The sequence below is a fragment of the Melospiza melodia genome, chromosome 8 (assembly GCF_035770615.1).
Source record: "Melospiza melodia melodia isolate bMelMel2 chromosome 8, bMelMel2.pri, whole genome shotgun sequence".
Classification (NCBI taxonomy): domain Eukaryota; kingdom Metazoa; phylum Chordata; class Aves; order Passeriformes; family Passerellidae; genus Melospiza; species Melospiza melodia.
In genome coordinates this window covers 18,331,749-18,346,203 of record NC_086201.1, presented here as the reverse complement: position 1 = coordinate 18,346,203, position 14,455 = coordinate 18,331,749, and the positions used below count along the sequence as shown (strand labels likewise).

At 40.7% G+C, this 14,455-nt stretch overlaps 1 protein-coding gene across 7 annotated transcripts in view; it reads right to left on the bottom strand.

Annotated features, from left to right (window-relative positions):
• CSRNP3 (cysteine and serine rich nuclear protein 3) overlaps positions 1 to 14,455 on the bottom strand; it is a 98,235-nt gene that overhangs the window by 20,056 nt on the left and 63,724 nt on the right. For all 7 annotated transcript variants that reach the window (XR_010028560.1, XM_063162028.1, XM_063162027.1 and 4 more), the window contains one exon: positions 5,969 to 6,139. Coding sequence is in view for 6 of the 7 variants with exons in the window: in XM_063162028.1 (XP_063018098.1) it covers positions 5,969 to 6,139 (171 nt within the window). In the remaining variant the exon portion in view is untranslated. The remainder of the gene's footprint in view (positions 1 to 5,968; positions 6,140 to 14,455) is intronic.

The following is a 14,455-nucleotide window of genomic DNA, read 5'->3' as shown; positions in this document are numbered from 1 at the left end:
AGAAGGGAACTGCATACTCAGTTGTAAATTAGAGGAAATTTGAGAGAAGAGGGACAATGCTGTGGAACACCACCACCTACCGAGAGCACTTCACTGCTCTATCCTTCTAGTAGCTTCTTTTAGGGTAAAAGCAAAGCTAAATTCACCTCACAGGAGGAGCTGCATGGGAAGGCTTGCCTAATGCCAGATTTAAGTCACATTTGAAAAGGTTTTTGAAAATTACTAGCTCACAGACAAGTCTGACGTGAATAGAGAGGGATTAATTTGTATTTTAAGCACTTTACCTCACTGTCAAGTGTTTGGTTGGAAATCTTGCAGAAATGTTTAATTGTTAGGATACATACTAGAAGCTGGAACCTGACCACTAAAATTTCAGTGAAAGATCCAAGTTTACTTCCTCAGCACGCTCAGCTCCAGAGTGCTTTTCTGTGACATACATCACACTAGTCTCCATTCTGCAAATATCATCAGCCTGTGGGGAGGAGTGGAGATGGTTAAGCGCTCTCTGCCTCACCATTTCCTCTAAATGCCAGCTGCTGTTCCATAGGTGATTATTGCTGACCTTGGCCCCAGCTTTGTGAGGAGGGCAGTGCTACCAGGGATCCCTGCAGGAACACCCATGCATAACAATTGCATTGGCTGAGCTCTCCTATGACAGGACAGGCAATCCTTCGTCCCATCCCACCTGTGGCTTCTGTGAATGGCCATTTCATGTAAACACAGCTACCCATTCAGCTGACTGACACTTTGCATTTACAACCATATTTTATGGACCTATCATGAGCATCTTCTGACAACACTTATTTTGTTTGATGTTTTCTAAGCCAACAAAAACATCATGTAATGCAAAAACGATCTCTGGTTGTATTGTGCACAAAGTGCACTAATTTAAAACAGACAACTTACTTAAAAATACGGAAACATAATTAGTTGCACAAATCATTCCAAAAACTAGTGGGAACCTGCTTTATAACCTCTCTTTTCAATTTTTAACACTTCTCACCACAGTATTCCTTATTCCAGATGAAGAGATGCTGTCGTGGTATACCCTGTCCTGTCATTCTGTGTGAGTCTGAACTAAGACACTGCACTACATTTCACTGAATTTATTTTCATCTCTTGCTTTTTAATGCTCAGATGAACTGACTGATTTTAAAATCAAATACAAGAACCTCTCAACCTGTTAGCATTTCATAACATGAGTCAACAAATAGCAATAAAAACATATTCCTCATTAACGAGGAAATTCCAAGCCTGGTTGCTGGCAACATGAATAACTGCAAAATGCTATGAAAAAAGAAATGCCTGCATTTAGTTACACATGTTTTCCCATAGTAAACCAGCACCACCACTTCTACCTCATTCAGAGTTGAAGTTTCTATCATTAACCAGCAATTAAACATGCAGCTTAAGTTCAAAGCTCATGTCAAGTCTTGTGCTATTGACCTTACACCAAATAAAACTTATCCCTCTATGAAGATAATTCAGAAGAAGCTACACCTTCCTAAGGATTTCATGCCTTCTTTTACATTATTCATGGGCACATATGTAAGGCAATCTCAGTAAGTTAGCAGCTCTACAAAATTCAGACAATGCTTTACAGGGAACATTGAAGGAACTGTAACAGGGATGTACTTTTGTGTTTTCAAATTCCTCATTATATTTAACTGCAAGATCAAAAGATGGCAAGAGCACTTAGAGACCAAAGAGCTTTCTCAGAGCCCTCAGTGTCAATTCCAAATGAACCAAAGTAGATCCAAAAGTACTCTAAAGACAGTACCCTAATTAGTGGAATGGCAGGACCTGTGATTATGGATAACCCTGTTCACGACAGTGATAATGTTAATGGCAATAGAGAACTGATGGAGGACATCAACCAGACTGTGTGATGGCAGCACCTCCTGTTGGTGATAATCACCTTATCAGAGAAGCTGCTGCAGGCCATCTCTGCAGGCAAGGAAGAGAAGTTTCAGCTACAGGACACTGAAATTGAAATGGCAGAGGAAAGCAGCAGCTCCTTCTGTTTCTTAAGAAATGCATCTGTGATTAATGTGCTATGGGGAGTTATTACCAGCACCAAAGTGCAAAAGACAGGACTTCACAAGGTCGCCACAGGTCTTTCAATTGCACACAATTCTGTAAGTTAAATACAGGTATTCTTCTGTATCAGAAAAAAACCCACCAAGCATTTAGAGGTAGGTACTTCACCAAAGCAGGGAGAATCACAGATTCATCAAATTATTAATGTTGGAAAAGAACTCCAAGATCATCAAATTATTTTAGACTGAATACCACCATGCCCCTTTAAGTGTCTAATGAAGTGCCATGTCTACTTGTTTTCTGAATACTTCCAGGGAAGGCGATTTCTCCACTTCCCTGGGGAGCCTGTTCCAATGCTTAACTTCTCTTACAGCAAAGCAACTTTTCCTAATATCCAACCTAAACCTCCCCTGGCACACTTTGAGGTCATTTCCCCTTGTCTGTGAGAAGAGACTTCCCACCTTGCGACAACCTTTCATGGAACTGTAGAGAGCAATAAGGTCTCCCTTGAGCCTCCTCTTCTCCACTGAACACCCACAACTCCCTCAGCTGCTCCTCATAGGATTTATGTTCCAGACCCTTCATGAGCTCCATTACCCTTCCTTGGAAGGGTATTGAATATTCCCCAATGGCTGAGCTGCAATGTTCCTCAGTGCACATAATACAGGAATGGTCAGAGTGTTGTACTGACATCCTAACAGCAATTCCAGGCTTTTCAGCTTGCTGTGGAGCAGATGAAACACAGCAGTGGGGTGCCAGAACTGAACAGGGCAATTGAAAGGAGCTCCAATGGCATTTTGAGTGCTCCAGCCCTGTATTCTGTGTATGCTCAAGTCCTGGCTAATACTGAATGTGCAACGCTTGCACTGCTACTTGAAGATGAACATCCTTCTTTCTGATATGAAGGCAGGTCTGTGAAATGGGAAAGGTATGTGGACCAGCCAGCAATACACTCTGGCACCCATTAAAGCAAATCTGCAATGACTAATGACCTGCTGAATCAAACTGAAATTGCTTCAATAGACTGAGAAAGGTAAGTGAAACACACAACAGGGACTATATCTGCCAGCAGTAATGAAGGCACTCCATCACCATTTGCTAAGAGACTTAAAAATGTGCACATCTGTAAAAATACACACACCATATAAAGAAAATGCTAATGGTAAAATTTGTCTATTCTTTATGGACTGTAATTTTTATTTACTGACTCAGTTGCCTGCAGCCTAGGCTAGGGATTTATTAATTTCTTCTTGTTGCTGTCTTTATTTGTTTAAATGGATATATTGTTAAAGAAACTCTGTAATTATCCCAGTGTAATAGTCACAAGCAATAGCACTTAGGGCCATCGCTGTCATGTGTTTTCTGCCATCACACTACAGGGTTCATTGCTGAGAACAAAGTTATCTTCTGGTAGTTCTGCCCCACCTGAATGATCCACAGCAGCTGTGTTCCTCATTTAGCTGGCAGGTTAAACTGACTGTAAGACTAATTGAGCAGAATTCTTGCTAGGCTCCTGTTTATCTCACCCAATACATATAGTATCAAGGGTTGTGTAAATACAGAGATGCATCAGCTGTGCTAGATGGATTCATATACAAAATGCCTGCTTCCTAAAGTGCTGAAGAGATTGTAGTTACAAGCAATTTAGAATTATCTCTTTGTCAGATCAATTAGAAAGAAAAAATAAGACTTGGAGGACCGTGTTAGCTTTTTTTTAATTCTCCATTTAATAATTGATTTATAGATCTTGATGCTGACTACAGGTCACACAACCCTCTCCCCCTTTTCCAATCCATAAAAGAGAGTTTATAGTCAACTTCATATTCACCTATATGAAAACAGAGCAGAAAAAAGACAGTACACAGGATCTGACAGTGTCCAGTGTCCCACTAAACAGAAGAGAAAATGGTACAACATGTCAGGAAGTAGCTTAGGAAGATAACCCCCATCAAGGAGGTATTCAGGCATGTAACAGAGGCAAGGAATCTTGACAGCCTTTTTTCTGCACTGGCTCTTTTCAGTCTGCTCACTGAAAAAAGTCTCACAGAACTCAACCTTATATTTAGATTCAAATATTCAGCTTAGAAAAGCTCATCTCTTGTCTTTTATTGTGGAAGATGAATGAGTTTAAAGCATGAACAAAACACCTTCCAATGAACACTGTTAAACAGTTGCATTAGTATACATTACATGTGCATGTAACTTTCAGGTGAATCTCACTTAATGGCTCTTAAGTAATACAGGGGTTCTGTATTTGATTTCTTGGAATTTAGGCTGGTGCATCTGTATTAAAGACAATACTTTTAAAAAAGGTCAATGCACACATAAACTACTTGCTCTTTCTACTTCTGTATCACCAATGGATATACACAAATGTTTTGATTTTTTTAATGTAATATGTAATGTATGCGAGTGCACATACAGATAAACATTTATTACTCTGGCCACAAGTATCTCAGTTAGATAAATCATTAATCATAACACTGAAATACTGTCGTTTCTCTTACAGAAAGGGAAGTTCCTTTAAACTAAATTGTTTATTATGTCAACTACAATTAAAGCTTATTGTTCCATGCATGTACTACAACTTCCAAGTTTGTCCCCTGAATTGTTCCCTTTCATCGTATCACCTGTGCATGTATTCACAATAAAATTGTGGTCTTCTGTGTGGGTGGAAATGACTGTTTGATGCAGAAAGCCTGTTTTCAGTCTACAATGAATAATCAACTAACTTCTTCAACAGATGCAAATGTTAAAGTAGCAGCATGCAGAAAATATTGTCCCCAAGAAAATTTTCTAAATACTAATCTAAATTTAAATTTCTAAATACTACCAAAGAGGTTTACTGGGTCCCTTACTCCTTTGTGGCACTTCAATAAAACAGGTCTCCAACTAGCACTGCATCTTAAATATCATATAGCACCTCAAGAGTGTTCCATGTACATCTGTTTCAAAAGTTGTGCCTGTCCCTCCTGTGCACAGGAACATTCCCTACCAGAGCAAATGGGATTCAGACCCACACATCCAAATGCCTGCTCAAACTGAACAGCAGCATCTGGTAGGTTGTGCAGTTATAACATTCATATCACATGATACAAACGTGATTTCTAGGCACATCCACCCACTCAGTTACATGGAACACACTCTGGACGGGCAGCAATGAGGAGCCTCACCTACTCCTTGGCTCAGTTTTAAGGAATAACTCCATAGAGGAGATCTAAATGCAACAGAGTTGAAGGAGGCAAACCCCTGCTTTTTAGAAGATGCAGTTCACTATTAATAAATAATATAACCACCTAAAACACGTATCATCAACTGCAAACATGAACTGTGAATTTATCATTCCCAGAAAGATATGCTGCAAATGTAGCTTGGCTAACTTAAGACCAAATTCTTATTTGTACACAAAACCATTGCAAAGTACAGAAATATCCTCTGGTACCTGAAAAATAGAAACTATTGAAATAATGTCTACCATACACAACATTCATCAGTTCCAAGTAAAAGAAAGCTTATACTGTTTTTAGACAAGAACTCTCACCAATACTGTATTACAGAGAGCTGACAGCTGCAATACATTCAGCTAAGGAAACTAAACTGAGCTAAAGCACTTTCCTTACAGTACCTGTTTGAACTATTTTGAACACAATTGCTAACATTAACTACAAACAGCTACATAATTCAAACAGCAAATAGGTAGCAGCTTCCAAGAGACTTCAGACTTTTACAACAACATACTAATAGACAAGAAGTAAAAGAATGTAATAGTATTTTATTAAGTATTTTTGAGCAAATCACAAACTGAACATCATGGAGAGACTGTTTCATGATCTGCTTAATTAAAAATCATCATGCTTATCTAACCACAAAATTCATTTTATTTTGAGAAACAGGAATAATTCTTTGGGTACACAGAGTTAGTACTTACGGGTAAAATGATTAGAAGTGGATGGATTGACACTATCACCACTGTCAGCACTTTCACTGCTGGAAATGTCATCATCTGATTCCCTCACAGAGGAACAAGGTGAGGAGCCATCAACTTCTTCAAACTTCCTCTTTAAAATTCCACTCATTGCTGCAATGCTGTCACATGTACCTGTAACAGGAACAGAGGCAATGAGGCACTGAAACATCCAGCTGTAGAATATGCAATCATAAACTCCAAAGTAATTTTTATTTCAAAATAGCAGTAAATTGCCACTTCTAGTCTTGAATAATCATTTAATATGAAATTACACATGACTAATTAGGAGAGTGAAGCCATAGAAAAAAAAAATTTTAAGTCCTACTCTAACTTGACATGTATGGAGGTGATTATTTCGCTAGAATAATCTGTAACAGATTGCTTTCAGGGAGTATTTTCCCCACTATGTCAACAGCATCCCTATCTTCTTCTAGGTTATGCTGTGAAATTTCAAACCAAGAAAAAAATTACGGACCTGGTCCCTCCTTTGGCTGCCACAGGAGGAAGGAAAGCTCACAATCAGGGATGAAATCAAGAAGAAATCATCCTGAACACTATAGTTCCCAATGCTAAATATAAGTGATGTAACCAGTGTTCACACCAGCCTTTAAGAATTTCATCTGATAATTCCAATATTACAGACAGGTAAAAGACAGTGAAGGCACAGAGACCACATATAAATTTGTGCTCAATAAACACCTGGATTTCTGAAGTTACCCAAACCAGTTAAAGACACCAACTGCCTCCCAAACCTTCTCCTCTCCCAGCTACCAGATCTATGAAAGGCAGGTCACCCTTGACTAAGCTCATCTCCTCCTATTACAGGGTGACCTGCTCAGTGACAGAGGCAAAGCCTGGGGATGTTGTCTACCTGGACTTTACTAAAGCCTTTGACAATGTTTCCCACAGCATCCCCATGGAGAAACTGAGGGCTTACATCTTGGATGGGTATAAAACCTGGCTGGCTGGGTGGCCCAGAGAGTGCTAGAGAATGGAATTAAATCCAGTTGGTGGCTGGTCACTAGTGGTGTTTCCCAGGGCTCTGATGAGGCCAGTCCTGTTTAAATATCTTTATCAGTGATGTGGACAAGGGGATCAAGTGTCCGTCCCCTCAGTCAGTTGCAGATGACAGTAAGTTGCACATGAGTCCAAAGAAGGGCAGTGGAAGTGGTGAAGGTCTAGAAAGTGACTCACATGAGGAGCAGCTGAGAGAGCTGGGACTGTTCAGTCTGGAGAAAAGGAGACTCAGGGAGGCCCTCATCACTCTCCAAAACTCCCTGTAAGGACTTTTTAGCCAATTGGGGGCTGGCCTCTTCTTCCAGGTAACAAATGACAGGACAAGAGGAAATGGTCTCAAGCTATGCCAGGGAGGTTTAGATTGGGTATTGGGAAAGATGTCTTCAACACAAGGGTGGTCAAGCGTGGGAATGGGCTGCCCAGGGAAGTCACCATCCCTGCAGGTACTTAAAAGATGTGTAGATGTGGCATTGGGTACATTGTTTAGTGGTGGACTGGTCAGGTTAATGGTTAGATTCAATGATCTTTTTTTCTGACCTAAATTATTCTGTGATACCAAAATGAAGAAATGAAATGCCTAATATATTCCTGAGGTTGAGAAGAATATTATAAAGCTAAGTATTCATGTAGAAATTTAGCAGCATGTCCTGATTCCAGCCAGGACAGGGTTAATTTTTTTAATAGTCCAAAGAGGGCAGGGCCAGGACAACAAGGTTATTCTGTACCACCTCACATCATTACTGGGGGCAAGGGGAAGGGAGTCTTTTCTGGGGAGTAGAAGTGGCTCCAATTCCAAGGCAGAGAGAGCTGGTGTTATCTGTTGTGGGTTTCCATTGCCTTTACTGTCCATTTCCTTATCTCATTTCCAGTAATTTGTTCTTATCTGAACCCACAATCTTCACCTTTTTTGCCTCCTATTCTCCTCTCCAGCCACGGCAGGGGGGGAGGGAGAGTGAATGAGTTTGGAGAGTTTGTGGGAACACTAAACTGGGGAGTGCCTCCCTAAACCGTGACACAGCAGAGGTGGAAATATTGCATGTAATTAACTAACTGAGGAGAGATCAAGAACAGCTGGAGCCTGCCCAGGGGACACACAGCTGCCACCATCCTGCCTGCAGCACTGCAAAGACAAATGCTCCTAACACTTACCCAGGCAAAAACTTTGTCTGGGATTGATGACACACTGTACTTGTCTGGGACACACAACCCAGCACTTAGGATTTGACAAAGGGGTCTGCTCAATCCCACTGAAAGCAAGAAAAATAAAAAATTCATTTACACTGCTCATGAAACAGAACTATTAAAATCTCTATAACTACCTTTAGGATTCCTTAATTCTGGACCAGCCACATTTGCTCCTTCCAGGAAGCTGAACTGAATACCCTCCAGAACTCCCTTCCAACCAACATTTCCACGGCTCTGTGTTTAAAATCCCAGTATATCTGTGAGGAAGTTTGCATAAACTGGGCTAACTGGCTACTAAAGAAGACAAGGTTAAAGCAGAGATTCCAGTACTGGCCAAAATGTTTAACAATTAGCACATTTCAGGGTTTTGGCTCCGGCCACCTCTTGCTCTCCTGGATTATGCAGGATGAAGCAGGTGCCAGAACCATTCCCAGCAGGCAGGCTGGATGAGGGCACCTGGGTTTTGGCAGAGGCCTGACAGCCCAACCATTGTGGACAAGAGCTGTGTCCTGCCACTTGGCAGCAGAAACCAGAGAATGCTGTCCCTAGCCCATGTCTGTCTTATCTTTTCAATTAGTACAGAGGCAGTCTCAGCTGCTGTGCTCTGACCCTGCAACACAGCCCTTCAGCAGCTGGTACTCTGCTATCTTTGCTCACACTTGGCCCCATACTAAGTCGTTTCAATGTCTCCTATGTATTCTACAGCTCCCTTCAAGCCCCAACACCAGTTTCTTTTCTGGAAAAAACAAAGCAACAGTGTGAAGAGAATTGTGACCTTTCAGCATGGTATGACGTCATGGCAAGATAAAGATGGGTATATGAGAATGAAAACTACAAACAAAAAAAAAAAAAAGAGAAAAAGTAAAACAAAAAAAACCCAAACCCCCCCCCCAAAAAAAAAACCCAAAAAACAAAAACAAAACCAAAACACCACTAAAAAAAACCCACCAAAATAACCCAAAGAAAAAGTAGGACGCACCATCTTACAGAGTCTGTGAGACTAATTCCAGATCATAATTCCACAAACACTGAAACCTGTCTATATGAAATTCATGGGTTGAGGTGGCAAAAGCACAGTGGTTTCTTCCCAGTGCAAAGAAGTTTAGTTCTAATTACTTGTTTTGCTTTGCTGACAAAGCATTTTAACTTTGCCTGCCAGCTCCTAAGCACAGCAGGAGGGACTTATGAGCAGGTTTGAACTTGCCTTTGTAAGTCAAAACTTGAAATTGCATATACATTATACAACATTTTAATGATATTATTAAATTGCAAGGATTAGAACAGAAGTTTTATAATAAGGGAGTTCATTCACTTCTTGAGAATCAAAAGCTCTAAAAAACACACATAAGATTGTACCAAGTTTAATATCCTGTCTCCAGCAGTAGTCACTATTTAATGCTTCAATGGAAAGCAATGGGATGCAAAATCCTGCCACAACAACTGCAGATACACAGCTCTGCTTCCTCATCCTTACAGCCAATTTCCCCTAAGCATGAGACTTGAAATATTGCTACATGACAGTGCCCAGCCTCTCAGAAATTCACTTAACTTGGTCTCCTGAGGCAACAAGTTTCTTATTAGTTTTCTGTGCGAAGAAAAAAAACCACAACAAAACACATCTTCTGAAGCTATAGCCACACCCCCTTCGAAATCACTGCAGTTTCTATCTCTGCAATATTTTGGACAGTAAGCAGCAGGAAGGCAGCAGTGTCCAGCAGCATGCTGTACTAGGCAGGACTACACAGGTACCCCCCACAAAGTGGGGACAGCTGAAAAGAATCACTGACATCTTGTTGCTGTATTACAGTGGTATTTCCATTTCAGCAGGGATTACATTACATGGGAGGTAGAGGGCATCTGCTGATCCTGTACAGAATTAGGAAACACCTTTATATTTGGGGGTGTGCAGGTAGGGAGCAGCAACGGAGACAGAAATGGAACTGCACATTAAGTCCTGCATCCCCAAGCTGGGGCAGCTGTCCAATGGCTGCAGCTGCTGGAAAGCACCTGGAACGTTCCTGCCTACACTCCCAACCTCACAGCTGTGCAACCCTTCACAGCCTGCCTGCCCCTGGGGAGCTCCCCAAAGCCACACAGCCTCTTGCTGACACTACTCCTCTTTTAATGTGGGAACTAAAGCATTCATCTGCAAGAACAAGGAAGAGAAAATGAGCAAGAAACCACGTAGGTCTGAAACACTTGAGCACTTGTTTACTATTCAGATTCTTCAAATTCTGCGTTAATAATCCCTACAGCAAGATGCAGAATCCCATCAGAAGGTGTAGCTCATGGGAATAGTGTAGAGGGAGCACTGGTCCCCAATAGAGCCAACACGTGCCTGCTCTTGGAACTGGTGCCATATTTCCTAGGGCTAGAAAACAAGAACAGAGGGAGTGATGTGCCACCTCAACAGGTATACTTTGACACCTCACAGCTACAGCTGTGTCCCCCCTGCAAGAGCACAGGGACATACAAATGGCTGATTATTGCCTGCTGACAGTGAAAACAACAGCTGCTTTCACTGGAGTAACCAGAAACTTTGAAATTACTCCAATGTCCTTGTCACTGGTCGTCCCTCAGACCAAAACCCCCTTCCTAGAAGGCTCTGCCAATCTGTCACCAAATTGTCTTCTTCAAAGGCACGTAAGCTTTTCCAGGCTCTCACTTTCAAGTTCCCCTAACATAAAGTCATTTCTGCACATACCCAAAGTTACAGACAGTTGACATATCTGAACCAGTTGAGGTCTCCCTGGGAGCCTGAAACTTCGTGTTCTTCCAAGTAAGGAGTCCAAGAACAAAAGGAAAATCTATTATGAGTGCAAAGCATGTTGAGAAGGAAAAAGGACAGAAAAGCTGGGCAGACCCAAACCCATAAGCAATTGTTTATATACCCTAAGGCTGGTAATTACAGTACTTGGCTGCTACCTGTGCCCACCCTCTTTGGACGATGAATCTTGGCATTATTTTCTATACAGCAAAATGGTCTCCACCTAAACAAAGGACTAGGATGCTCTCCACTAAGCTAAGCTTAGGGGCAGCAGGTACTGCACAACAGACTCTGCTCTCCAGCACCTGGGAGATTTCTTAGCTGTGCTGCTTTGCAAATTAACAAGAGACCCATTCAGCAGTAGATCTTTACAAGAATGATGTTTTGAGATGAAGAGTGACCTTTGCTCTGCTCTTGAAAGGGAAGGTCAGAGTATCTCCCTTCAGGAAACACCGGACTGTGACTGTGGAGCACAGGGAGCTCCAACAGCACAAGCACGGCTCCATGCTGAAGGGTGACCATAGGGACACGGGGATTAAAACATTTCTCTCCAGCATCGAACCTCCAAGTGCACTTCATTAAGTGGATGTGACTTAGAGACTAATCCTGAAACCTTACTGAGAAGCAGAAGGCCTGCAGTCCTCAATGACCACAGCCAAACCTCAGCACAAGAGAAAAACAATTCCTGCTCAAAGAGCCATTGGAAGGACAGGGAATTTCACAGCCATCCCCACACTCCTCCTTGCACCTCTGCATCAGTAAAGAGCAGCTTTGCTGGCTCTGTAATTCTGCCTTGTCTTCAAATACAATGGGATTCTGATCAATTCTTAAACACTTCAAAAAGAAATGTTTGATACACAAAGCAGATGTATTAAATAGTAGGATCTCTGGGGGAATGACAGTTTAGCTTATTAATTACCAAAATTCTGTTTATGAACATAAATTTCCCCCTTCTCCCCCCTTCAATAAAAGGCAACTGAATTCCTTTAATTTATCTTCTGGACTCCTTAAAATCAACTTCTCTCTCTAAAAGCTTTAATTACATCTTTAAAGCATTACGCTTGCATATCCCAGCTAACGTAACATCAAAATGACAATTTCAATACCTAGTCGGAACTTCCCTGTGAGGAAATACACCTTATATTACACAATGCTTGCTTTAATTGAGAAAGCTTTAACTCTTGGGATTAGAGTTACACAGTACGTAGTTGTAGCCTACCTGCTTTCTTTCAAAAATATTTCCAGGCATTATGACTTCATATGCAGAGGAAGTGTAGTGAAAGTGTCAACAATGAGACTGCCAAGGGCATGGTGGGAAGAAATGGCTACAACAATTTAAATGGCTAAACAAATATAGGCTAAAAGTCAAGTCAAGGGTAAAGATATAAATTCATACTGCCTCTGGCAGGAATCAATTATGCTGGCTATTCTGACCTCTAAATGGCTTTTTCTGGAGAGGGAACATGAAAAGCTTACTCTCACTCTCTCACTTTTTACCTATTTTCTCTCATCTTCATTACAAGTTACATATGTATGTTCCACATGTCTAAACTTGGCAAAAAATATTTAAAAAGGAGAAAGTGATAAACTGTTTTATCTGCGTTAAAAACCAACAATAGTTAAAAATTTTGCAACTGCAGTGGTTGAAAAGCATTCTCACTCCAAAGGACATTACTGAAAAGACTTGAAATTCTTAGTAGAGATGTTTTGAGAAATGTCAAAGATGTGCCTAAAAACATGAAAAATTGTCTACATTAGTTGGGTTTTGAAAATGGTAATACAAACCGAGTAACACCACAATGAAAGAGGCAAAACTGAAGAAAGAAAAGATCATGAGAAGAGATTGAAGCAAAAGGTTATGAAAAGATTCCTTTCCTACAGAAGTGGGACTCAGACAAAAATACTGAGTTTCAAATTTCCTTCACTATTTAAAAGAAATATAAATGGAATAGCAAAGCCATGCTCTGTGTCATGATCACTGGAGCCAGTTATAAAGAGGGTGGTATACAAAAATAGAGGTGTCCTCAAAGTTGAGTGTTACCATTCATGGTGTTCATCTGTGCTATGTGTCTGAACATATAGCTGAGGTGGTTTTGCATTAGCTCAGCTCACTTTGAACAGGCAGCACAATCAGCAAGAGCAGATCAGCTGTACTAATATACACAGCTTTTGAGCAGAACTGATCTGTGGAGCAGAACACTGCCCTAACACAGACCATTTGCAGCACCCCTGTGAAATACATCTTTAGATTCAACAGGCACCTCGGAAGTGTAAATACACACTTCTTTGGATATCAAAATAAATACACAGTAGAGGGTCATAAGATAGAAAAATTATGCTATTTAGTAATTATTCTTTATTTAACTGCAAATTTTATTGCTCTTCTAACATAGGTGTTCTTTTGTCATACACTGGTAAAATTTAAATACGTATATACTATGCTTTAACAAATATTGGTAATAAGAATTCACCACAGAGGTGGCATGAAAAAGGGTCTCAGCTTATTATGCAGCAAATCCTGTGATCCTGAGGAGCTGCCTGTGCTCAGCCAGCAGCCATTTGCGTTTCAGTGCCGCTGCAGCGTTACACAATAGACATGCTCAGCACGTTCCCTAATGGACACTGTTACAACTCTCCTCCCTTCAGCGCTCAAACTCCAGCTGGGCAGATGATTTTGACCAACCTCATGCCTCTGCCTTGTCACATCCACTCAAAAAAAGGCACAGCTACAGGAATACCTTCTACTGTTCCAATGCCAGCACTGACAGATCGGGGTGCTCCAGGAGTTTCCAGGTTCAGTGAGGGAACACATGAAAAACAGTGTGGAGCCCCAATATTTCAACAGTCAGATTATAGTCTTTGGACTTCAGCAACAAGACATTTGAAATTTATTGTATGATCCTGGTTCTTTGCATCAAATGACTTATAAAGAACCAATCAAAAGACTTTTGACTGATGGGCTTTTTAATTTTTTTTTCCTTTTTCTCCTTCTCTTTTTTTTTTAAACATCGAAAGCATAAAAATGTCCAATAACAGCTTGTTTTTATCTTTTTAATAAATGCTGACATTAGAAAGAACATAATTAACCCAATTCTCTAATAAAATCTGTGCTGTGCATATTTTAAAGACTCCAAGTAAATATTTGGCATAGCCATTAGTAGTCGTGTAAAGTTACAGACTGGCTTCTTTGGTAGCTCAAAACTCTGTTGCTATTTTTTACTAAAAAGCTGAAAGAAAATGGTAGAAACTAAACAGCTAGGAAAATACCAGGAAACACATTATTTTCATCAGCAGAAATATCTGAGGAAGAATAAAACAGGCCCCTAAAAACAAAAAAAAAATTGGTCAGCAGGAGCCAACATTCAATTGCCACCAATGAATTGAATGTAGCTCCATGGCATGACAGTAAAATCATGACTTCATTCAAGGCTTGGCCTCAAGTAGAGCCAAAATTAGTAAAAATATGTTTAAGTGCATCT